Source organism: Danio rerio, chromosome 18, assembly GCF_049306965.1.
Source record: "Danio rerio strain Tuebingen ecotype United States chromosome 18, GRCz12tu, whole genome shotgun sequence".
NCBI lineage: Eukaryota > Metazoa > Chordata > Actinopteri > Cypriniformes > Danionidae > Danio > Danio rerio.
This window is the reverse complement of record NC_133193.1, coordinates 14,665,001-14,689,668: the sequence shown is the minus strand read 5'-3', so window position 1 is coordinate 14,689,668 and position 24,668 is coordinate 14,665,001. Positions and strand designations below refer to the sequence as shown.

General features: G+C 35.8%; 1 protein-coding gene across 2 annotated transcripts in view; it reads left to right on the top strand.

The window, feature by feature from the left end:
- Nucleotides 1-24,668, top strand: part of gan (gigaxonin) — a 36,349-nt gene that overhangs the window by 2,063 nt on the left and 9,618 nt on the right. Inside the window, exons 3-9 of one of the 2 annotated variants that reach the window (XM_073929911.1) lie at nucleotides 703-817; nucleotides 2,548-2,898; nucleotides 4,985-5,205; nucleotides 6,424-6,545; nucleotides 7,055-7,167; nucleotides 17,982-18,134; nucleotides 18,238-18,374. In XM_073929911.1, coding sequence (XP_073786012.1) covers nucleotides 703-817; nucleotides 2,548-2,898; nucleotides 4,985-5,205; nucleotides 6,424-6,545; nucleotides 7,055-7,167; nucleotides 17,982-18,134; nucleotides 18,238-18,374 — 1,212 coding nt within the window. Of the gene's footprint in view, nucleotides 1-702; nucleotides 818-2,547; nucleotides 2,899-4,984; nucleotides 5,206-6,423; nucleotides 6,546-7,054; nucleotides 7,168-12,730; nucleotides 13,163-17,981; nucleotides 18,135-18,237; nucleotides 18,375-24,668 lie in introns of those variants that run through there. The other variant, XM_073929912.1, reaches the window with a different exon arrangement.

Here is a 24,668-nt window from a genome sequence, read left to right as displayed (position 1 = left end):
TGTGCACAAAAGAATATAAGAAAATAAAAACAGTCCACAATATGTTACTGAAAAAATAGTTAGATAGATTTATTAATATGAGTGAGTGGGCAGGATGCGTTACATATAATTTTGTAGAAACTACCCTTCCTCATTTTAGACAAAAGTTTTAAATAAAAATATTTACACCTGTTTTGGCATTATTTCAGTGACTTTTTTTTCTGACCTCGTATATCACTTTTTGTTTTTAAATAAGTTTAACCAAAAAAATAAAACGTATACACATCTCTCTTTTAAATTAATATGTTCTAAAGGATGATATACAATATACTTGTGGATGTACATTAGATTAGGCCAAATCTGAAGCTAATCTAACAAATAAATTAAGATAAGAGTCCAAAAAAATTACTAGCCCAATTTAATATTCTTTTTTTTTGCTGCTTACATAATGTTGCATTCAGCAATTAATACATTTACAAGAAGCTGAAAAATCACAAATGTCAAAACTTATCCAGTGCCCCACAATCCACTCAGACCCCAAAGGGTTAACATGAAAAACCTGACCGGAAAACAGGTTTTTCCTCTCAAATAATAAAAAAAAAAACCTTTACAAATGTAGTGTAGAGCCTTTTATTTATCAGATCTCCAAGATTTATAGTAAGCCATTGTATTAGATCCACAGTGAATGCAAACTCATGTTACTTTGTGTTACTGTGTTTCCAGGACCAAATTAAATTACAACCCACCAAAGGAGGATGGATCTGTATACAAAATCGAGTTGCAGGGGATTGCAGTGACCACCATGAGGCAGATATTAGACTATATTTTCAGTGGGGAGGTAATTTATTTTACTATCTATACATTGTATGCTTCTTTCCTTTAGCCATTGAAACTCTGAAGATTTAAAATGATTGTTTTTTAGCTTGTTAATATCATGAAAATTATTATTTTTTTAAACGAGAAGGGGTGATGAACTGAGGAATCAATTCTGACATATAAGAGATCATTGTACTAAAGACTGTTTCAATGTGGCAACGTGACTGGCCCATAAACATTTTTTGCTCGTTGTTAAGCTATTACATAACCATAACAAGAGGCAATTTAATCATATATTATTGTTAAAACAGCTGTCATAACATTATTTATCACTATATGTATTTTTGATTATCTAAAGCTATAGAAATTAAAAATGTAAAACAGGAAATAGGTTAGAACCATTATTATTGTTTACATTCCCCAAAATGACCTATAAATCGTCTTGTAGTTTTTTGTTTTTTTTACAAAAAATATAATATGATGTTTAAAATCAAAAACTTTTTTAATAGTTAAAATCCAGCTTATATTGAAGCCAGTATGCTCCCCAAGACAGGTTGGAAGGGAGCAAGAAAAAAAAATTAATGCAAAAACAGTATACACACACAAAAACACAGACATGCTCACTAATGCCCTTCCGATCCCAACAAAAAGTAAAGGAGCTTTATTTTGAATTAAATTCCAGTCCTCTGCTTATTTGTTCACTTATAATTTTTCCTTGTTTTTTTTTGTTTCTTCCTTCTTTCATGCCACACATGAAGTGAAATAAATTGTTTTATTTTATGGTCAATACTGGAATGCATGTAATTACAAAAAATGTGAAATGTACTGTGTATTTATGCGTTTTTTATTTGTGTAAAACTCTTTAGCATCAATCTATTGAGAACGTAGGCTATCAAACATGCAGAAGTTTACATTGGTTGGCTACAGCTGTCTTTTAAAACTTTGCAACCAAATCTTAGAAACAATGTCTTGTAAAATGTTAAAGATGTGGGCATTTACTTCCGAGTCTAAAATCCACCACAGCTATTCAAATGGGTCAGATGATAAAATCTGGGACTTTGAGGACAACACGTACACTTAATACACATCTACACATAGACATTACCTATATACCATATAACTGCAGGATAACAGGATAACTGATAAAGTTATTAGTAATTAGTAGGGCCAGACAGAGTCTGCGGACAATTTTGCCTATTTCTGCACAGAATTTTGTAGAAAATCTGTGGATTTATGCGGAATTATTTTGAGAGTATCGTTAATAAAAACTTAATATATAAAAAAATAAATAATTTTTTTAAATAACTTTTTTGTTTTATGTTTACAATGCAAATACAATTAGATCCACATATTTGGTAAACCAAGCAAGTCTATCGTATAATATATCTACTAAAAGATCTTTTTTGATTAATGCAGTAAAGTGCATCGTTTGTAAAACTGCTTTGAAATAATAATTTTTGTGAAAAGCGCCATACAAATAAAACTGAATTGAATAAAAAGAGGATAAATTATTCTTTATAGCATTTGTGTATTAATTTGTATCAAAGTCTTCATAACATTATAAGTGGACGTTAGAGGACAAAGTAAAATTCCCAAAAAATAAATAAATTCCTGAAAAAAAAAAAAAAAAAAAAGAGTTCATCACCCTTATTTTATTGTAATCTCTTTGTGAGTGCTGGGTTTTCAAAATTTATTATCCAGTACAATTAAAGAGACCCACAACAAAACTCCATCTACTGTTTCCTTCTGTAGATCACTCTGAGTGAAGACACCATTCAGGACGTGGTTCAGGCCGCTGATCTTCTGCTTCTCACTGATCTCAAGTCTCTGTGCTGTCAGTTCCTGGAGAGCTGCATCACTGCTGAAAACTGCATCGGTATTCGGGTCTTTTCTTTGCATTACTGCCTGCACCACGTTTATCACGTGGCCACAGAGTTCCTGCAGACGCATTTCCGCGACGTGGCCAATACAGAGGAGTTCTTGGAGCAGCCGCCCGATCGCCTGTGCGAGCTGCTGTCCATGGAGAAGCTCAACGTTGGGAATGAAAGACACGTCCTGGAGGCTGTTGTCCGCTGGATCGGCCATGACACTGAAGCTCGGCGAGTGAGTGCAACAGGTGTTTTAGATTGTGCATGTTTGTGCATGTGCATGTAATTGTGCATGTTCTCTTTGTGTAGTACAAGCAGACAACTTTAAACAACAAAAATAAAGTATATTTTGTCCTTATATATAAAGAGCAAGAGGAGTGGATACATTTTATGAAATAGAACCTGAAAACAACAGGTTGGAACAGATGTTTAATAAGTTTTAAGAATAGATTTGATCAATGGAATTTTTACAGATGCTAGATACAAGACTAAAGCCTGGTTTATACTTCTGCGTCAAGTGACCGGGCAAACCAACGGCGCATGCAACGCCCGTAGCTGTGCATTTACCTTAAAGTACTTCTGCGCGCTGTCTCTGTTGGTCTGCATTAACACTTCCGAAACGCTAGTTGGCAGTGAGGTGTAAATGTTCCTCTGTGTCGAGTTTCTTCGCTGCTGTTTTGCTTTTCCTGAACACTTCTTGGATGTACAAGTGGCTCAAACTCGCTAATTTTGAGGCAGGAACTGGCAGACGTGCAACAACTTTAACTATGAAGTAAACACAAAACAAAACTTTCCATCCGGAGCTCCTTCACGAGACTCCACACTTGTAAACAATCGCTCCATTGGGCTCCCGCCCAGACTCGTCAGCGCTACCAAGCCGACCAATCACAGAGCTTGCTCTACGCGTTGTTGCGACGTGTAGTTACATTTTTTGAGAGCTGCACGTCAGTGACGCCGACGGCCAAGAAGGGCTATGTGTCAACGCCGTAGCTTACGCGTGCGTTTGACGCAGAAGTATAAATCAGCCTTAACCCAAGTGTTTGTTTTGCAAAATTCCAATTACTGTACAGCACATTCTATTGGACTTTCCTCCTTGTAATGACTGCAGAAGGCTTTTTTAATGAAATGAACTCAACGTGATATTCCACAAAGTGTCACCTGGAAATATCTTACAATTTTTATCATATATTAATGTTATCTAATTTATGTATTCATTTGTTTGTGGCGTTTAATTGTATATTTATTAATGACATATTTTTGCCATGAAAATAGCTATCATTGCTGACATGGCAATAAATAAAAATATATGATGATCTATAAAGAGAACAAGTTCATTTAAGATTGAAGTAAAAGTGCATGTAAACATAGTCTTATAGAGCATGGGACTTTTAGAAGCATAAATATATACAGTATATGCTTTTAAAAAGACCTATACTTTATAACAGTGGCTCTCAAAGTGGGGGTCAGGACCCTCGAGGGGTCACAGGACAATGGAGGTCGCCTGGTGGTTTCCGAAAAATCTATTTATTTTTATTAAACCATAAGAATTACCATATTTTTACCATAACCTACTGAAGAGGGAAAAAAAACTGTTGTTTATAGTTACTATATAGTTACTATAGTAGCTTATAGTTACTAGTTCTATTGGATTGCGACCTCTGGGGTAATTAGATTATATTAAAGACACGGCAATAGCGTCAGATGCAGCAGATTGATTTTATAACACCAGGTTAAACTTTCTGGCCCATTTACAGCACTGACATATATTTTAAAAAAGTAATAGACTTGGGTCTATTGGTGTTTGTGCGCCATTGCATGCAGGGTTTCAGTATTTATAACCACCTCAGAGGAAATTGGGGGTCGCGAGTCATTGGCATTGTCATTTTAGGGGTAACGGGCTGAAAAGTTTGGGAACCTCTGCTCTATAAGGCTACATTTATTTCATGTTTGTTCAGAAAAGTCTTTTAGCCTGATATTTTTTTTAAACTAAAAGTTTTTCTTTCTTTTCTTTTTCATTTTTTATGGAAACCTTGATGCATTTTTAAAGGATTTTTTTGTGAATAGTAGCTCAGCTTTTCTTTAAAAAAAACATTAGAAATGTCTTAACTATCCCAACTGTCAAACTTAATGCATCCATACAGAAAAAATATATATTTTTAAAAGTCCTATTAATGAAAAAATTTTCAATGTTTATATTTAAATTATTACTATTTATTGTTTCATGAAGCTTATATTTACTTATTTTTACATCTGTCCTGTTTAAATAGAATACATGGATATAATTGTTTAAAATGGAATAAACAGAATGTTTTTCTTTTCAGGTCCATATGAAAGAGGTGATGTCTGCTGTGTGGGTTCAAGGCTTGGACCAGAGTTACCTCCAGGAGCAGATGCTGGGAGACTCGCTGATGCGGGAGGTGATTGGGAATTGTTGTATGGAGTCTCTAGGAGGAGCAGCACAGCAGGGAGAGGCTTTGCTCGCTGCGTTCAAACCTCGCGGCTACTCTGAGTGCATCGTCACAGTCGGCGGTGAAGAAAGGACGTGAGTATTGATGAAATTAATAATGATGCACCAATCTTAATTTTTCATGGCCAATTTCGTTTGCTGATTTCTTTACAGGCAAATTTTCGGATATCTGCTTTTGCATACATATTTATTTAAAATGTTGTTTTAGAAAATGCAATTCATTTCAAAATATAAAGTCAAATAAATTAGTTTTACATTAGTTACATTAGAAACTCATTTTTCATTAGAAATTATGCTACAAAATTAGAAATTATGCTACAAAAAACCTGTATGGAAAAATGGTAGACGGGCTTAAAAAACTGCATATTCACTGTCTGCCTGTAAGTGGCTCTTATAGAAAATTCTATTAGATTGTATCATTTCAAAATATAAAGTAAAAACAAATTAATTTTACATTTTAGTTTTTGTGAAATTATACCACAAAAAACTGTATGAAAAGACAGTAGACAGGCAGAAAAAACTGCATATTTACTTTTTGCCTGTAGGTGGCGCTTATAGAACAGCAGGAATAACAACATTTTCTTGGTTAGTGTGTAAAGAAATTCTTCTGTATTTTATGCATTATACAGAAATAATCTGAAAATAAAACACCATCTAAACATTTTTAAAGACGATGGGTTCCCCTTTTTACATACTTAAAACTAAACACTCCCAATTCAGTATTTATGATATTTCAGTATTTCATCCATTATTTTTTAAGCATCAGGAACTGCAGACAAGTTTTGCAAATGCAGAAATAATCCACATATAAAATAAAATCAACAAATGCATAAATATATACAATGAAGACCACAAATAGCAGATCAAGTACAGATGTTTACTCTAGCTTTAGATAGAGATTCTCAGATGTACTTTGCAAATATCCTGATCAGTTTTTCAGATTTTTAAAACATGTATAACATGAGCTATAATGGAATGTGCCCAAAGTTGTATCTGTACAGTTTTATTTAATAATGAAAACATGACAGAATGAAGCAGGTGTGCAGTGAATGTGCAATATCTTTAGTTTTTTTCTTGGTTCTTTGTGCTTCATCTCTGGCCTTTTAATGCTCCACTTTCACACTTCATACTATAAGACTATTGCAGTGCAGTGCAGTTTGGAAGCCCAGAACAGAGATCAGCTGAATTAAATAAAATAAAATTGGCACATTTGGAGCAGAAACCATTTGATTTCATTGTGGATTTCTGGACTACATTATGCATAAAACACTAAACTTTTTGTTTCCTTTGCAGCTCTCGGAAGCCCACGGCAGTGGCGCGCTGCATGTGTCCGCTTTACGATCGCAACAGGCAGCTGTGGATTGACCTGATGCCAATGAAGGAGAGACGGGTTGGCCATGGGGTTGTGTCTGCAGGTTTGTACTTGCTCAGTGTTTAAATACTACATTTGTGAGGGAATATTTCTGTCGTTGATCAAGGTAGTTCTGTTAATTATAATTTTTAATATAATTGGAATAAATTCTACATCTTCCATTCATACATATTCTTTGTCTTCAAAGTTTGGAGTACGTTTTTTTTTTTTTTTTGAAAGGAAAAATAAGCCTTATAAAATGTATAAAGTTTTAGATTTTCATTTTAAAATAAATTTCAAAAATGTAATGTATAACAAATGTTTCCAATAAGAAGAAATATTGCCATCATACTGCAAAATAAATGCCTAAAACAATTGAAATTGTGCTAATATTTCTCAATAATTTCTCCATCCTAATGTATTAACACATGCATGTTTAAATTCGTTATATGCCTTCCTAAGTATCTTCCAAAACTCCATTGAAACAGTTAGTGGATTTAAATAGATAAAATAACAAAATCTGACTTTATCGTGCTTTAATCACTTCACTTCAAATTCTGTCTGCTCGATCAGAGGGGTATGTGTTTGCAATTGGAGGAATGGATGAGAATAAAACCGTCTTGAGCTCTGGAGAGAAATTTGATCCGGAGACCAACACCTGGACCCAGATCCCATCAATGATGCAGGTATTCCTCTTAGCAATGTGCAACTGCAAACTGTCAATGACAGCTAGTTTGTGGGTTGTATGAACGGCTAGTAAAGTTTTCAGCTTTATTATTTACACCCTGTGCTATTAACATTAAAAATTAGTCAATATTCTTTTGACTGTTAAAAACTGATAGCATTCTGTGTCATGCAGAAAATTTTGGGATATTTGCAGCATTTTCTTAAGGAACACTAACCTTTAGGCTCATATTACAACTGCCCTAGGGTTAAACAGTCGAGTGTTACCTTTTTTGAATCCTTTCTGCCAATTTCTGCATCTAGCACTTTTAGCTTAGCTTAGCATAGATCATTAAATCGGATTAGACCATTGGCAAGGGGGAAATGAAGAGTTGCTATTTTATAGGTCGATATAGCTAGGAACTATACACCCATTCGGGCATAATATTAATCAAGGAACTTTGCTGTCGTACCATATCTGCACCAAGCAGAATATTACACGACACTGTTACCTCGCTGGGGACTATTTTCATGCACTGTGTAATGTCATTGCGCCTACTGCAGCCATGGCACGGCAGCAGATTCTTGATTATTACGCCAGAATGAGAGTATAGTTCCTAGCCCAGGGGTTTTCAAAGTGTGAGGCGCGCCTCCCCTGGGGGGCGCCAGAGCATGTCAGGGGAGGCGCGGGAAAAAAATATAATATAATAAAAATATAATTATTAAGTTTAATTATTATATGTATTTTTTATTATATTTAAACGTTTTAATTAAACAAAGAAAAAAATAATACGTCAAATATAAGAAAACCTTTTTTACCCAGAAGGCCATAGCTGTGAATTCGCTTCTGTGAATACAGGTATATGCCTGCTAATACAATGGGACGGTTTCTGAGACCCACCCCGATTCAAAGCTGTAATGAAGCTCACGGCCCTTTGGCCGCCGGGAAGGAAGCGGAGAACCGAAGCAGTTTTAAAGTGATTTATTAATGACAGTGACGGCAGCTCCGTCTAAACCAAAACAAACGGACGGCAGATCCTCACGGAGACTGCCGTCAAACTGAAAGCAAAAGTAAAATATGTCCGGGTCCGGTCCTCCCTCGGCTTCCTCTGCCCTTGTTCCTCCTTTTATGATCCAGAGCTCCTTCCGTGGGATCTGAGGCAGGTGCGCACCGCAAGTGTATCCACTTACGCGGTGGCCTCACTCCGTTCCCACGGCGCTCGGCCACGCCCCCTCGCCACAAAAGCTTTCAAGTTCAGGGCTTAAACCCAAAAGACGACGATATGATGATCAGTATTTGAGTTTATGATTTATGTGGACAGGACCAGCTGATGAACCACAACCTTTATGTGTGGTTTGTCAAAATATTTTGGCTAATGACAGCATTAGACCCACTAAACTTCCACTATTTTGACTGGGATGGACAGTTCTTGGAACTGTTCTATTCATATTGAACCATCATCCTAGTTTTAAAAACGTTATATTAAAATACTTGTTATTACTCTGTAAATAATTGCACTTTCATGCAAATGATGATAAAAGTGAGTTAACAGTCTGACATCTGTCTGTGTCTTTATGTATATATATATATATATATATATGTGTGTGTGTGTGTGTGTGTGTGTGTGTGTGTGTGTGTGTGTGTGTGTGTGTGTGCGTGCGTGCGTGCGTGCGTGCGTGCGTGCGTGCGTGCGTGCGTGCGTGCGTGCGTGCGTGCGTGCGTGCGTGCGTGCGTGCGTGCGTGCGTGCGTGCGTGCGTGCGTGTTTGGGAGGAGGGGGGCGCCAATGGATAAGTTGTGTCAAAAGGGAGGCTCACTGTCTTAGACTTTGAAAAACCCTGCTTTAAACCACTTCAGCACTGCTGCATGTTTTGCTCCTTGTTGCTGTTGTTGTTCTAACATAATTTTGCCTCGTTGAACTCAGGAGAGTGCCCCGGTCACATACATCGGAGTAGATTGATGAATATGGTCTTCTTTTACAGAAAACCCTCCCAATTTTAAGATGCATATGTCATATGGCTGGGCGATTTGGCAAGTAAAAATTTAGATTTTTTTTTGTAAAGTTTGACCGATTCAAGATTTCGATTTTTTTTCCAACATGACTGAAGTAACATTATCTTTATAAGTAAATTGAAAATCTATCTGGTTAAGGACCATTGTATTTTAATGGCCATGCCATATATAAATTGTTTCAATTAGGTTTATTTCTTTTTTTTTTTTTTTTTTTTTTTGCTTGTAGCAAGGATGAACACAAAAATCTTTGAACAGAATATATGAATAATAGCAGAATGATAGGCTGTTCCTAGCCTATCAAGAGCCTATCAATAGCCATACATAAGGCATACTCATTTTGTGTGTGTGTGTGCATCTTTTATCACTGAAGCCGCTCTCTTCAAAAAACGAAGTTTGCTTTGTCAGTGTGGCAATATTTCGGCTTTTAATCGAGTGAAAAGTTAATTTAGATGAGCCAGTATTTAAAAAATGCTGTGAAGTAACTGTGACGTGCGGCCACACATCGAATCTGAGGCCTGATTTCTCGCTGTCACCCGCAGACAGACGCCACACAAGTCAAGTCGCACAACTAAGGCTGGTATACCTGAAAGGTAGAATAGCTGAAGCCGAAATCTGTCAAAATACAGCGCTGAAATTAAAAGGCATTAATGTTTTTGAGCCAAATGTCTATTTGTAAATATCTGTAAACGCAATCAGAGCCAATATGGAGAAAATGTACCGCCTAATAATTAGCTATAATCATTCTAATAAAATGAAAACCAAAAAATAAAAAAAAAAACATTGCATTTTTCGTTTGATAGAAAATATACAGAAAAAAACAAAGGATGGCTTAGTTTGTATTAATGTGTTGTAATATTAATAAAAAATATGCTTACTCTATTTATATAGCTACGCCGCCAACAGACAAGCCATTCAAAAATTATTATTTCATTAAAATTTCATTATTATTTTCATTTTATTATTTCAATAAAAACTAAACGTAGCATGTCTCCCTATCATTTAAACATGCAATTCATAACACACTAGAGCTGTAAGCCTATAAGCAGTGTGTAAACTTCCAGGGCGGTGTTGGTTAAAGCGCACCACGGTAAACTCCAATACCTCCGAGGGAGAATATGTTACCCAGTTTTAAGAATAAAAGGCATTTTAAAATAAGAACAAGTAGGCTAACAAATAAAAACTTGTCCCGTGGACTTTAGCATCTGTTATCTTGCCAGTGTGTGCGGCGAGTGTGTAGCGCTCTTTTGCAGCGCATCTCAACTCCCGGTTTGTGAGAGAGAGAGAGAGCGCGCGCGTAAAGAGCTCAAAGCCGGCATATAACCAAAAGCAAGATCATGTCGTTATAAATATTCCGTTAACAATATTTATCGAAATATTTATATGTTTACATGGTGTTTATTGAGATTGTGTGATCTGTATAGGCTGATCTTTACAGAAGCCAGTCTGAGCAGCCGATCAGCGCGGTTCGATCGGCGCGGTTGTTTAACATATGGCAGATTTTCTGTCCTTCATACGTGTAGAGAGATCGAGTTTATCGACATGATAAGGGAATTTGTCATGACCGTCCACACAGACGTGACTTAATAAAGCGTGAATTCATGTAGGATTTTACTTGTTGCTAGTCTGAATGTAAATCCCCTCGTCAGGCAGTGCTGGAATAGCGAAGTGGATCAAAGCGCGTTTGATCCAACGGTATTAAAGAGACAAAAATACACAACTTAAGATAAATGCTTGTACTTGTTGTAATTGCACCATGCAGCTTTGCAATGCATTCCCACAACTTCATGCATTGGGTTAAATTAGGCTGTCCAATCTGTGTTCAGTCCCTCACTACCATGATTGAAACCCTGACAGGCAGTCAGGTATAGCCTATACAGAGAGTAAACCAAAGCGCAGTGGTGCAATTATAATGTATCTAATGGTTTTTATATAAGAAATCGCGATACCCCGATTTGATACAAAACAAATCCGTCTTTAAATGTTTATTCGAATTAATCGGAAAAAAAACGCCTAGCTCTGGTATGTTGGATTTTGCACATTTCAGTTCATTGCATTTTAATGTTTCCTTTGTGTGATCTTCGATCTGTTTGGTCTCTTTCTGAATGTGTTGTTTTATTCCACTAGGTGACAGTACAGTATTTATTTTATCTCGTTTTGAACAAAATAAAATCTTCTGTGTCTCATAAAAAATCATGTCATTGAATTAACATCCATATTTTGGTATTGATATTAATATTGATATTTCAGCCTCTCCTAGAGCACCAAATAATGTTGTGATCATTTCTTTGCTTTGACTTGAGTATTGAAATGAGCATACTGATATTAATATTGAGATTTTGGTCCCTTCACTCTTTAGGTGTGTGTAAATAACACACACACACACACACACACACACACAAATATATATATATATATATATATATATATATATATATATATATATATATATATATATATATATATATATATATATATCCCTGCTTAAATAAATACACAACTAAGGAATAGTGCAGGCTGATAAATAATGAAATAAATAAAGTAACTACATGTATAAGTATACCGATACCCCAACACATAATTCAAAGCACAAAATGCCGGAATATCAAGCAAGACCAAAAGTGACGGATCTACTAAACCGTAAGAGGGCGGATTAATCGTTTGCATGCCTGGGTCTCTCTTCATGGCCCTCGGGGCGTGGTCAAAGCATAGCGGCCGGATCGTCTGTCAATCAAACGGCCAACTTGGGCGAGTTGTAAGCGTCCACGGGCCTTTACGTGTCCCCCAGGCCCGCCTCGCACTCCCTCGTCCTAGTACACAGTATTGTTTGCCGTTCTCGACATGATTTCCACACAGAAGGCGGAAAAGACAGGTCTGGCACAGCAATCCCCTTGATTGGTCGTTCGTTGCCGCAATGCATTCTGGGCAGCGCACTTCGCCCTTTAAAACGGCTACAAATGGAATAAAACTAAGATTTAAACAAGCCAAAATGACAGCACGTTTCTCGAGGAGATGGCTGGGGTCTACCTTTGCAGTCTAGGCGATGGTTGAAATTGTGGCCTACCGTCGATGAGAAACAGCGTTCCTACCGTATGTATAAAAGGCAGTCAGCAAAGCCGCTCGGTTACGGACCCTGGGTGCCAGGACGGCTGTTCAAATTGAGCTCATCCAAAGTGACCCAAAACATGCGATATCAATTGGCAACAAGATTCGGCCTCAAGTTTCGGATCCAAATGCAGCCGATGGGGCCCGGGGCCATTTTTTATTTGATTTTACACTTGTACCTTTTGTTGTCCTTGACTACAAGCTATAGTGGACCACACATCCCAGCTGAAAAATCCATAAATCCCTGCATAAATTAAACAATAAATAAATATGCATATAAATAAATGAATGAGTACATACATCCACAAATCCCTGCTTAAATAAATGCACAACTAAGGAATAGTGCAGGCTGATAAATAATGATTTTTTTTTTATTTCTGTTCAATATTGTCCTATTTCTCCAACATTGGTGCAATGTACTTGACCATTTATCAGGCCGCACTATTGATTGTTTCTATATTTATTTATGCAGGAATTGAGGGATTCCTCGATCGTTTCCTTGTCAGCCGGCTGAGGTCACTCTATAAAAGACGGTTTTTTTTTTACCGCGGCCGGTACGGCGACTCAGTGGCTCAATGGGTAGCGCGCTCGCTTCGCAACAAGAAGGACCCGGGTTCAAGACCCGGCTGGAGACCTGCACTGTTGCAGCCTGGCTCGACGTGGGGACCGCATGTCTGGACTATCGCTTTCATTTCGCAAATTTCTTTTGCCTTTTCATAATATCAAATTTATACATGTGTGTTCAGAACGTTATTGTTAGTAGTTAACGACAGAATTATTTTCACTTTTGACTCAACTAATCCCTCATGAAAACTGAGGGGCCACAAATTATTTTTCCTTTTGCCCTCAAATATGACACGTTTAATGATAATGATGACAAAATTCATATGTCGAAATAAACATGAAAAAACACATCAACTGCTTGCTAGGTTGCTATCGAAAATCCAGCATAATGCACATTTAAAATAAGGAATATTATACACAAATAATTTTAATACAAATCTTTTCATTCCAAAAACTCAAATGACATGCATGCGTACGACACGAATGCACATTGAAAGAACCGGAAAAAAACACTTTCACAATAACGATAACAAACCTTAATATTATATAAATTCTATTAATTATATAAACAAATTTAAGAGCTTTCCTTTAAACCACTTCAGCACTGCTGCATGTTTTGCTCCTTGTTGCTGTTGTTGTTCTAACATAATTTTGCCTCGTTGAACTCAGGAGAGTGCCCCGGTCACATACATCGGAGTAGATTGATGAATATGGTCTTCTTTTACAGAAAACCCTCCCAATTTTAAGATGCATATGTCATATGGCTGGGCGATTTGGCAAGTAAAAATTTAGATTTTTTTTTGTAAAGTTTGACCGATTCAAGATTTCGATTTTTTTTTCCAACATGACTGAAGTAACATTATCTTTATAAGTAAATTGAAAATCTATCTGGTTAAGGACCATTGTATTTTAATGGCCATGCCATATATAAATTGTTTCAATTAGGTTTATTTCTTTTTTTTTTTTTTTTTTTTTTTTTGCTTGTAGCAAGGATGAACACAAAAATCTTTGAACAGAATATATGAATAATAGCAGAATGATAGGCTGTTCCTAGCCTATCAAGAGCCTATCAATAGCCATACATAAGGCATACTCATTTTGTGTGTGTGTGTGCATCTTTTATCACTGAAGCCGCTCTCTTAAAAAAATGAAGTTTGCTTTGTCAGTGTGGCAATATTTCGGCTTTTAATCGAATGAAAAGTTAATTTAGATGAGCCAGTATTTAAAAAATGCTGTGAAGTAACTGTGACGTGCGGCCACACATCGAATCTGAGGCCTGATTTCTCGCTGTCACCCGCAGACAGACGCCACACAAGTCAAGTCGCACAACTAAGGCTGGTATACCTGAAAGGTAGAATAGCTGAAGCCGAAATCTGTCAAAATACAGCGCTGAAATTAAAAGGCATTAATGTTTTTGAGCCAAATGTCTATTTGTAAATATCTGTAAACGCAATCAGAGCCAATATGGAGAAAATGTACCGCCTAATAATTAGCTATAATCATTCTAATAAAATGAAAACCATAAAAAAAAAATAAAAAAACATTGCATTTTTCGTTTGATAGAAAATATACAGAAAAAAACAAAGGATGGCTTAGTTTGTATTAATGTGTTGTAATATTAATAAAAAATAGGCTTACTCCATTTATATAGCTACGCCGCCAACAGACAAGCCATTCAAAAATTATTATTTCATTAAAATTTCATTATTATTTTCATTTTATTATTTCAATAAAAACTAAACGTAGCATGTCTCCCTATCATTTAAACATGCAATTCATAACACACTAGAGCTGTAAGCCTATAAGCAGTGTGTAAACTTCCAGGGCGGTGTTGGTTAAAGCGCACCACGGTATTAAACTCCAATACCTCCGAGGGAGAATATGTTACCCAGTTTTAAGAATAAAAGGCATTTTAAAATAAGAACAAGTAGGCTAACAAATAAAAACTGGTCCCGTGGACTTTAGCATCTGTTATCTTGCCAGTGTGTGCGGCGAGTGTGTAGCGCTCTTTTGCAGCGCATCTCAACTCCCGGTTTGTGAGAGAGAGAGAGAGAGAGCGCGTAAAGAGCTCAAAGCCGGCATATAACCAAAAGCAAGATCATGTCGTTATAAATATTCCGTTAACAATCGGCGCGGTTGTTTAACATGGCAGATGTTTCCGTCCTTCATTCTTGTAGAGAGATCGAGTTTATCGACATGATAAGGGAATTTGTCATGACAGTCCACACAGACGTGACTTAATAAAGCGTGAATTCATGTAGGATTTTACTTGTTGCTAGTCTGAATGTAAATCCCCTCGTCAGGCAGTGCTGGAATAGCGAAGTGGATCAAAGCGCGTTTGATCCAACGGTATTAAAGAGACAAAAATACACAACTTAAGATAAATGCTTGTATTTGTTGTAATTGCACCATGCAGCTTTGCAATGCATTCCCACAACTTCATGCATTGGGTTAAATTAGGCTGTCCAATCTGTGTTCAGTCCCTCACTACCATGATTGAAACCCTGACAGGCAGTCAGGTATAGCCTATACAGAGAGTAAACCAAAGCGCAGTGGTGTAATTATAATGTATCTAATGGTTTTTATATAAGAAATCGCGATACCCCGATTTGATACTAAACTAATTCGTCTTTAAATGTTAATTCGAATTAATCGAAAAAAAAACCGCCTAGCTCTGGTATGTTGGATTTTGCACATTTCAGTTCATTGCATTTTAATGTTTCCTTTGTGTGATCTTCGATCTGTTTGGTCTCTTTCTGAATGTGTTGTTTTATTCCACTAGGTGACAGTACAGTATTTATTTTATCTCGTTTTGAACAAAATAAAAAGCTTCTTTGTCTCATAAAAAATCATGTCATTGAATTAACATCCATATTTTGGTATTGATATTAATATTGATATTTCAGCCTCTCCTAGAGCACCAAATAATTTTGTGATCATTTCTTTGCTTTGACTTGAGTATTGAAATGAGCATACTGATATTAATATTGAGATTTTGGTCCCTTCACTCTTAAGGTGTGTGTAAATAACACACACACACACACACACACACACACACACACACACACACAGATATATATATATATATATATATATATATATATATATATATATATATATATATATATATATATATATATATATATATATATATATATATCCCTGCTTAAATAAATACACAACTAAGGAATAGTGCAGGCTGATAAATAATGAAATAAATAAAGTAACTACATGTATAAGTATACCGATACCCCAACACATAATTCAAAGCACAAAATGCCGGAATATCAAGCAAGACCAAAAGTGACGGATCTACTAAACCGTAAGAGGGCGGATTAATCGTTTGCATGCCTGGGTCTCTCTTCATGGCCCTCGGGGCGTGGTCAAAGCATAGCGGCCGGATCGTCTGTCAATCAAACGGCCAACTTGGGCGAGTTGTAAGCGTCCACGGGCCTTTACGTGTCCCCCAGGCCCGCCTCGTCCTAGTAAACAGTATTGTTTGCCGTTCTCGACATGATTTCCACACAGAAGGCGGAAAAGACAGGTCTGGCACAGCAATCCCCTTGATTGGTCGTTCGTTGCCGCAATGCATTCTGGGCAGCGCACTTCGCCCTTTAAAACAGCTACAAATGGAATAAAACTAAGATTTAAACAAGCCAAAATGACAGCACGTTTCTCGAGGAGATGGCTGGCGTCTACCTTTGCAGTCTAGGCGATAGTTGAAAATGTGGCCTACCGTCGATGAGAAACAGCGTTCCTACCGTATGTATAAAAGGCAGTCTGCAAAGCCGCTCGGTTACGGACCCTGGGTGCCAGGACGGCTGTTCAAATTGAGCTCATCCAAAGTGACCCAAAACATGCGATATCAATTGGCAACAAGATTCGGCCTCAAGTTTCGGATCCAAATGCAGCCGATGGGGCCCGGGGCCATTTTTTTTATTTGTTTTTACACTTGTACCTTTTGTCGTCCTTGACTACAAGCTATAGTGGACCACACATCCCAGCTGAAAAATCCATAAATCCCTGCATAAATTAAACAATAAATAAATATGCAAATAAATAAATGAATGAGTACATACATCCACAAATCCCTGCTTAAATAAATACACAACGAAGGAATAGTGCAGGCTGATAAATAATGATTTTTTTTTATTATTTCTGTTCAATATTGTCCTATTTCTCCAACATTGGTGCAATGTACTTGACCATTTATCAGGCCGCACTATTGATTGTTTCTATATTTATTTATGCAGGAATTGAGGGATTCCTCGATCGTTTCCTTGTCAGCCGGCAGACAATGGGTAGCGCGCTCGCTTCGCAACAAGAAGGACCCGGGTTTAAGACCCGGCAGGAGACCTGCACTGTTGCAGCCTGGCTCGACGTGGGGACCGCATGTCTGGACTATCGCTTTCATTTCGCAATTTTCTTTTGCCTTTTCATAATATCAAATTTATACATGTGTGTTCAGAACGTTATTGTTAGTAGTTAACGACAGAATTATTTTCACTTTTGACTCAACTAATCCCTTATGAAAACTGAGGGGACACGAATTATTTTTCCTTTTGCCCTCAAATATGACACGTTTAATGATAATGATGACAAAATTCATATGTCGAAATAAACATGAAAAAACACATCAACTGCTTGCTAGGTTGCTATCGAAAATCCAGCATGTAATGCACATTTAAAATAAGGAATATTATACACAAATAATTTTAATACAAATCTTTTCATTCCAAAAACTCAAATGACATGCATGCGTACGACACGAATGCACATTGAAAGAACCGGAAAAAAAACACTTTCACAATAACGATAACAAACCTTAATATTATATAAATTCTATTAATTAAATAAACAAATTTAAGAGCTTTCATTTAACCATATCGACCTAGAAAATAGCAACTTTTCATTTTCCGTCGGTCTTGGGCACAATACAACTTCAGAAGAGTTTAAACTGTTCATCATTAAGGTATTAAAGTCCATGAGGCCGTTACTGTTACTTTTACACACAGAAAAGTAATAATATAATTTATTTTTGACTGCTAAATGGCTACCATTGCTGCTAGGATAGCATGAAATGAAAAAAAGCACGATGCACTTCTTAATACGAACCACCAGGTGTCAGTGTTATATTGTATTTTCTTGTGTCTGCACAGGCCAGACAGCATTTTGGCATAGCGGAGCTGGACGGGATGATCTATGTGTTGGGTGGGGAAAATGAGGACACTGAAGTTCTCCTCACGATGGAGGTGTTTGACCCGCATTGCAATGTCTGGAGAATGCTGCCAAAGATGACCACAGTACGCAAGGTGAGATTTAGATTTAGTTTTGTATGAATTTCAAACACTTTTTCTCTCATGCTTAAAATAATAAATATCAAGCTTCTCTTAATGTTGTGAATGTATTACTCAGTTTGGTAGCTGTGCCACCATGAAGAAGAGACTGTATGTGATGGGCGGAGGATCATATGGGAAGATCTACGATTCTGTGGAGTGCTACGACCCCAAAACCCAACAGTGGACAACAGTCTGCCCTCTTAAAGAGAGGAGGTAATGTGTGTTACCGATGTTCATTCATATTGCAGCAAGGTTCCATTCAAAGCAGCTTATGAAAAAACTCACAGCTTGTATGTAGCCAGTGTAGTATTGCAATAATTCTGTTCACAAAAGAGTGGAGGAACTATGACATCACCTTTTAGGCTAATCGGCTGCTAGCATAAAACTGGTTCCCTCTATAAAATCCCTATAGGATTTTCCCATATGCTTTCCGAAGTTTGTAAATAATGAGCTCTGTGTTTAAACACTGTTCATTACAATTACACGTTTTGTCCAACCGGATAATCGTCACATGAAAATACAACTGTGAGCACTTTTGGATCTTAAATGCAAACACAAGAATTGAAAAGCTCACATTAGGCTATTTAACGGACTACAGCTCCTTCGGGGCGCTCGCCTATGATGTCAGCACCACCCTGCTAACAACAACTTTGCAAGCTTACTTTTAAAAATATGGTCCATGACAAAGATTTACTCTCAGTTTATTATATTATAATCCATGCTATATATTAAAAACAAATAAATATGCTAATACACATAGACGTACATGCCTATTGGATAGTTTTTTACGTGGGGAATACATCTGTTTTTCATTACGGTTGTTGTAAAAGTTTTAAAACTGTATATATAAATGTGCCTACATAGTTTTATCATAAGACATATATAAATAAGACAAGTGTATCGCTTGCGTGCTTACAGCCCGCTTACCTTAGTAATAGACGACAGAAATGAGACGTGAGGAACAAGTATTTATACCTGCAAGTCCAATCATGGGACACAGAACAACATGCAAAATTCTTTTTTTGTCACAAACTACAGCGAAAAGCAGCTTAAACATTCACATATGCTAAGATGTTCAGATGAACAAAAAACAACGAAAAATCTATTGATCACATTTAATGGACAGTTAACATGTATGTAATTTGTATGTTTGAGAAAATCTTCTCTCTGTTAAACAGAAATTGGGGAAAAAATAAACAGGAGTGCTAATAATTCAGGGGGCTAATAATTCTGACTTCAACTGTATATATGGTTCCAAGCCTTTATGCCTTTTTTCTGTTGAACAAAAAAGATATTTTGAAGAATGTTGGAAATTGGTATTTATTGACATTCATAGTAAGAAAATCAAAAACTATGGAAGTCAATAGCTAGAGGTTTCCAGCATTTTTCAAAATATCTTCTTTTGAACAAAAAAAAAATCAAACAGGTTCATGACAAGTGGAGGATGTAAATCATGACGTTTTTACAGAGAAAAACTCCTGAACCAACATTTAGATATGGTTATGTGGGTTTAGTTTCTGATATGCATAGTAAGTAGTAGACAAATTAAAACAGACTTGCCCATCTTACCAATCAGAGCAGAATATGCTCTCAGAAAGTAGGTCTTTATAAAGAGTGTTTTTTTTATTATATATTTACTAAGTAGCTAAATGCAAACAAAAAGCTGTGTTCCTCCAACAACCTGCACCAACCACATAAGTTATAGGCATAAAGGGGTCTGTATTTTATATAACACTGCAAAACTGTGTCAGACAGACCACCCAAGCAATTTGTTACGAAAGCTATTTTAACTTTAAAGGATGGTGATGTAATTGTATTGCATTTAGGTAATCAGGTTTCTCTTGAATAGCTGTGAAAGATGTTACATTTCTATTAGATAACAGGAAATGACAGTAACGACCATTCAGCATAACTCGGCCTCATCAATTCGAACCACAGATACTGGGCACTCAGAGCGGTATGTGCCTCGTAGATGTGAATTTAGAGAAAGTTTTTTCCCATCCTGCATGTGACGCAAACAAATGTCATAAGTTAAACAAATTAGATTGTAACTCAAAGGCAGCACATCTTCATGAGGATCCAACAGCAGCGAGAACTGAGACGCGCACCATGATTTGATGTCTTACAGATGTGTCTTCAGAACAATAGCAGTCAAGGGACTTATCAGTCTAACCCATGGAACTGGAAACACTTGATCACCATCTGGAGGAACATAAATAGTCATTTTTCTTGGTGTTCTTGTCTTGTTTGGAGTATAATTCTGTCCGCAGCTCAGTTATGCAACCTAATGGACTGCCTGGCTACCTTCTAAGGCAGCATCCTAACTGTTATGAAGCCTAATATAAGTAACTGATTTGGGACACTCTGCATTAGCACTAACTCTCCATATACTTGGCAGTTGTTGTTGTTTTTTAAATAAATACTTTTATTGAGCAGAGATGCATTCATTTGATCTAAATAGACTGTAAGGATATTAACAGCATTACAAAGTGTCCTATTTCAAATGGTGATCTTGAGGAAAAAACTATGAACTCTTGTGCCCTGTTCAAATTTACTAACCTTTTGTTATGTAATGGATGAAAATATCCACTGAATTTAACTGCTGCAAAAATGCATCAGATTACTATTATTCTTTGCATAAATCTGTTCAAAAAATCTTATGCTGCACAAAAACCAACAATGCATTAAAAGAAATGTTACTAATATTTCACATGTCCAAGACTGTGATAAAAAAGTTTAATAAATCCAGTCCACAACTACTTTTTATATTAAAAAATGTAAAAAATTTAATTAAAAAAGTAATTTTGTGGGTGTTTTTTCACCAAATCAGTAACATAATTTATGAATTTGGCGATTAAAGAGTTAAAATACTATAATTTTCTAAACTATTTAGTAGTTTTGATCAGAACTGAGGTTCATTAACAGATTTACTTGAAAAAAAAATTTATCTGATGCATTTTAATTGCAGTTTAATTTATTGGATGTTTCTTATCCCTAACATAACAAAAGAGTAGTAAATTTGCCCAGAGTGTATCATTTTTTAAAAAGATTTCAATGCATCATCCCATTATATGTGTCAAAATAAGATTAGTCACCAAAGATTATTCTGCTAGCTGACACACAGAAAAAGTTAAATTAAGACTCAAAATCACCCCTGAGTGGATGAAAACATCCCCAACAGCATAGAAGAGTTAATAATAAAGGTTTCTTCAATGTCAGATCAATTTCTGAATGCTTATATGACATTAATGATCAGTGTTCAGGAAAGTTACCTTTAAATGTAATACATTACAATTTTGTGTTGTTTTTTTTTAAAATAAGTAACTATTTTATAAAACTAATTTTAATATCATATGGAAAATAATGTAAGGCCTGTTTACACCAAAACTGAAATGCAGTCATAAGTTAAAGGAAATGTAAATTCACGTTTGTGCAGTTGAGCTCAAACAAACTTTTCTTTATTGGACACATAAAAAGAAAAGTTTGGAAATGTACATTTACAGTTTGCATTTCACGTTTTTCTTCATGTAAGACAATGGTTCCCAAAGGGGGGTCGCAGAACAGTGACGGGGCTGCTTGGTGATTTCCAAAATTTTATTTCATTTTATCAAAATAATTACCATATTTTAGGACTGGGTGATTAATTTAAAAAAGTGAAAATCGAAAACGACATTTAGAACCTATAATTGATACATTTTACCAGTAAGGTTTTTTCAATAACTTTCCCTACCACTTGTGGAGTCACATTTGTACATTGAAGATGATGGAAGCTGCACCAGAGATGCCTTGAGACGTGTGTATGTGTGTGTGTATATATATATATATATATATATATATATATATATATATATATATATATATATATATATATATATATATATATATATATATATATATATATATATATATATATATATATATACAGATAGATAGATAGATAGATAGATAGATAGATAGATAGATAGATAGATAGATAGATAGATAGATAGATAGATAGATAGATAGATAGATAGATAGCCCCCCTTTGAATTTTTTTTATTTATTTATATATATTTTTTTTTTCCCAAATTATGTTTAACAGAGCAAGGACATTTTCACAGAGTGTCTGATAATATTTTTTTATTCTGGAGAAAGTCTTATTTGTTTTATTTTGGCTATAATAAAACTGTTTTTAAATTTAAAAAAAAACATTTTTAAGGTTAAAATTATTAGCCCCTAAGCAATTTTTTTCGATGGTCTATATCAGGGGTGGCCAACCCTGTTCCTGGAGAGCCACCTTCCTGCAGATTTCAGTTACTACCCATATCAAACACACCTGAACCAATTAATTAGGACCTGAACACCACATGATAATTACAGGCAGGTGTGTTTGATATGGGTTGCAACTGAAATCTGCAGGAAGGTGGCTCTCCAGGAACAGGGTTGGCCACCCCTGGTCTATATCTAGTAAAATATTATTTACTGTCATCATGGCAAATATAAAATATATAGAAAGTTATTAGAAATTAGTTATTATAAACTATTATGTTTAGAAATGTATATAAACAGGAGTTATTTTATCTAGAAGAGATTCTGTAATTTTCTACTTTTAATATGAAAATAATTAATTTTGTTTCCAAATGTTGTTTACTTTCACTTTTTTATAAGAAAAAAGTGACTGTTTGTTTTGGCAATTTATGTTTTAATTTAAGTTTTTCAACCTTTGATGTTTAATAAATAATCCTAGGCAGTAGATAGTGTGTGTTTCCTTCAAATATTTTAAAATCAAGTAACGCACCCTTCATTCAGAAATCTTGCACTTGTAATATGTGAGCATATCTGCTATACAAAACGACGTAAACTATGAGAGCAACAAAATAAAATAAATAAATAAAATAATCGTTCATTAATCGTTATCGAGTTAAAATATTCAATTAATCGAGATTTTTATTTTAGGACATTGCCCAGCCCTACCATATTTTATCCCTAACCTAAAGAGGATAAAAAATAATAGTTAATAGTTACATTAAAAAAACAACATGCAAATAAAAAGACTATAGCCTTTCCATTTTTTGCGACACAGCACATTGATTTCATGGCACCAGGTTAAACTTTCTTGCACCTTTACGGCACTCATGTAGATTAAACATAAATACAGGCCACAACTGGACATGGAGGATGGTCTCCGAGTGGCGTTTTTCAAATATAAATGACGAATAGACTTGGGCCTATTGGCATATGTACGCCAGTGTGTAAAGTTTATATATTTATAACCACCTCAGCGGATATTGGGGGTCATGAATCACTGGCACTGTAATTTTGGGGGTTGTGCGCTGAAAAATTTGGGAACCCCTGATGTAAGGAATACTGAATGTGTTTCTGTGCAAGTGAGATGAGAAAGTACATGTTCACATTTAAGCTTGAACTATCATGTTTACACATCATACACAGCACATCTGCACTTACTACTTCGTTTCTATTACTTTATTTCTCTCAATGTGGGGATGGGAGAGCTGTCAGTGAACAAATGGTAAATTAAAAAGTAACTGGCATTGCATTTTGGAATAAGTAACTCCGATTTTTTCGTGAAAGTAATCAGTGTTACTTTACTGATTACTTAAGAAAGTAATCCGATTACATGTATCGACTATTACTGTAAGTATATGTTGTAGGATATGCAATATGTTGCATATCTTTAATCATTATTACTCTCATTTGCATAATTAGTTTTCACAGAATTTAAAAAACAAATCTTTTGATGTGATGTAGGTATTGTTGAAAACTCAGAATCGACCAATCAGGAGACTCTGGTATCTTTAAGCAGGATTCTGCATTGAGGACTTGCTATGCAGTCATCAAAATTCTGACTAATGCCATGCTGCACTTTTTTTATATACATTTTAGGGGGGCGGTGTACATAGAAATAGAAACATATCTAAACAAACCATGTAAACAGGAATCAGACTGGTAACGGAATTTCCCCAGCCCTGATTTCATCAGCGTAACAGTGTCATTCAAATACACAGCCTCTAATCCAATCAACCTGACAGTAGTGCAAAGGCCTTCATAGTAGCTTTTACATTTATCTCTGGAGCCTTCCTGATGGTCAGGATGTGCATAAAGACAAAAGGGGTAATCTGCCAAACACCTGGGCAGCCTGACTTGATCTTTCCTAGAATGCCATCATCTTAACCTCAAAATGTCAAACACAATACAGACTAGCAAAGATTAATAGTGATATGAATCCTACATGTGACTGATGCAGGCAAGCTCCAGCCATCCTATACCACATGTTTTGGTCATTTCCGAAATTATCTAAATACTGGAGTTGAATTGTTGATAGTACTTGGTGAAACTATTGCTTTGACCGCAATATTTGGCATTACTACTCAAGATTATAACTTAAGCAGATCCCAGTTTGATGCTTATTGCTTTTTACTCTCTCTCGTAGCAAAGAGGTTAATTCTGCATAAATGGAAAGACTTCTCACCTCCAAAATTTAAACACTGGATTAAAGATGTGATGTTT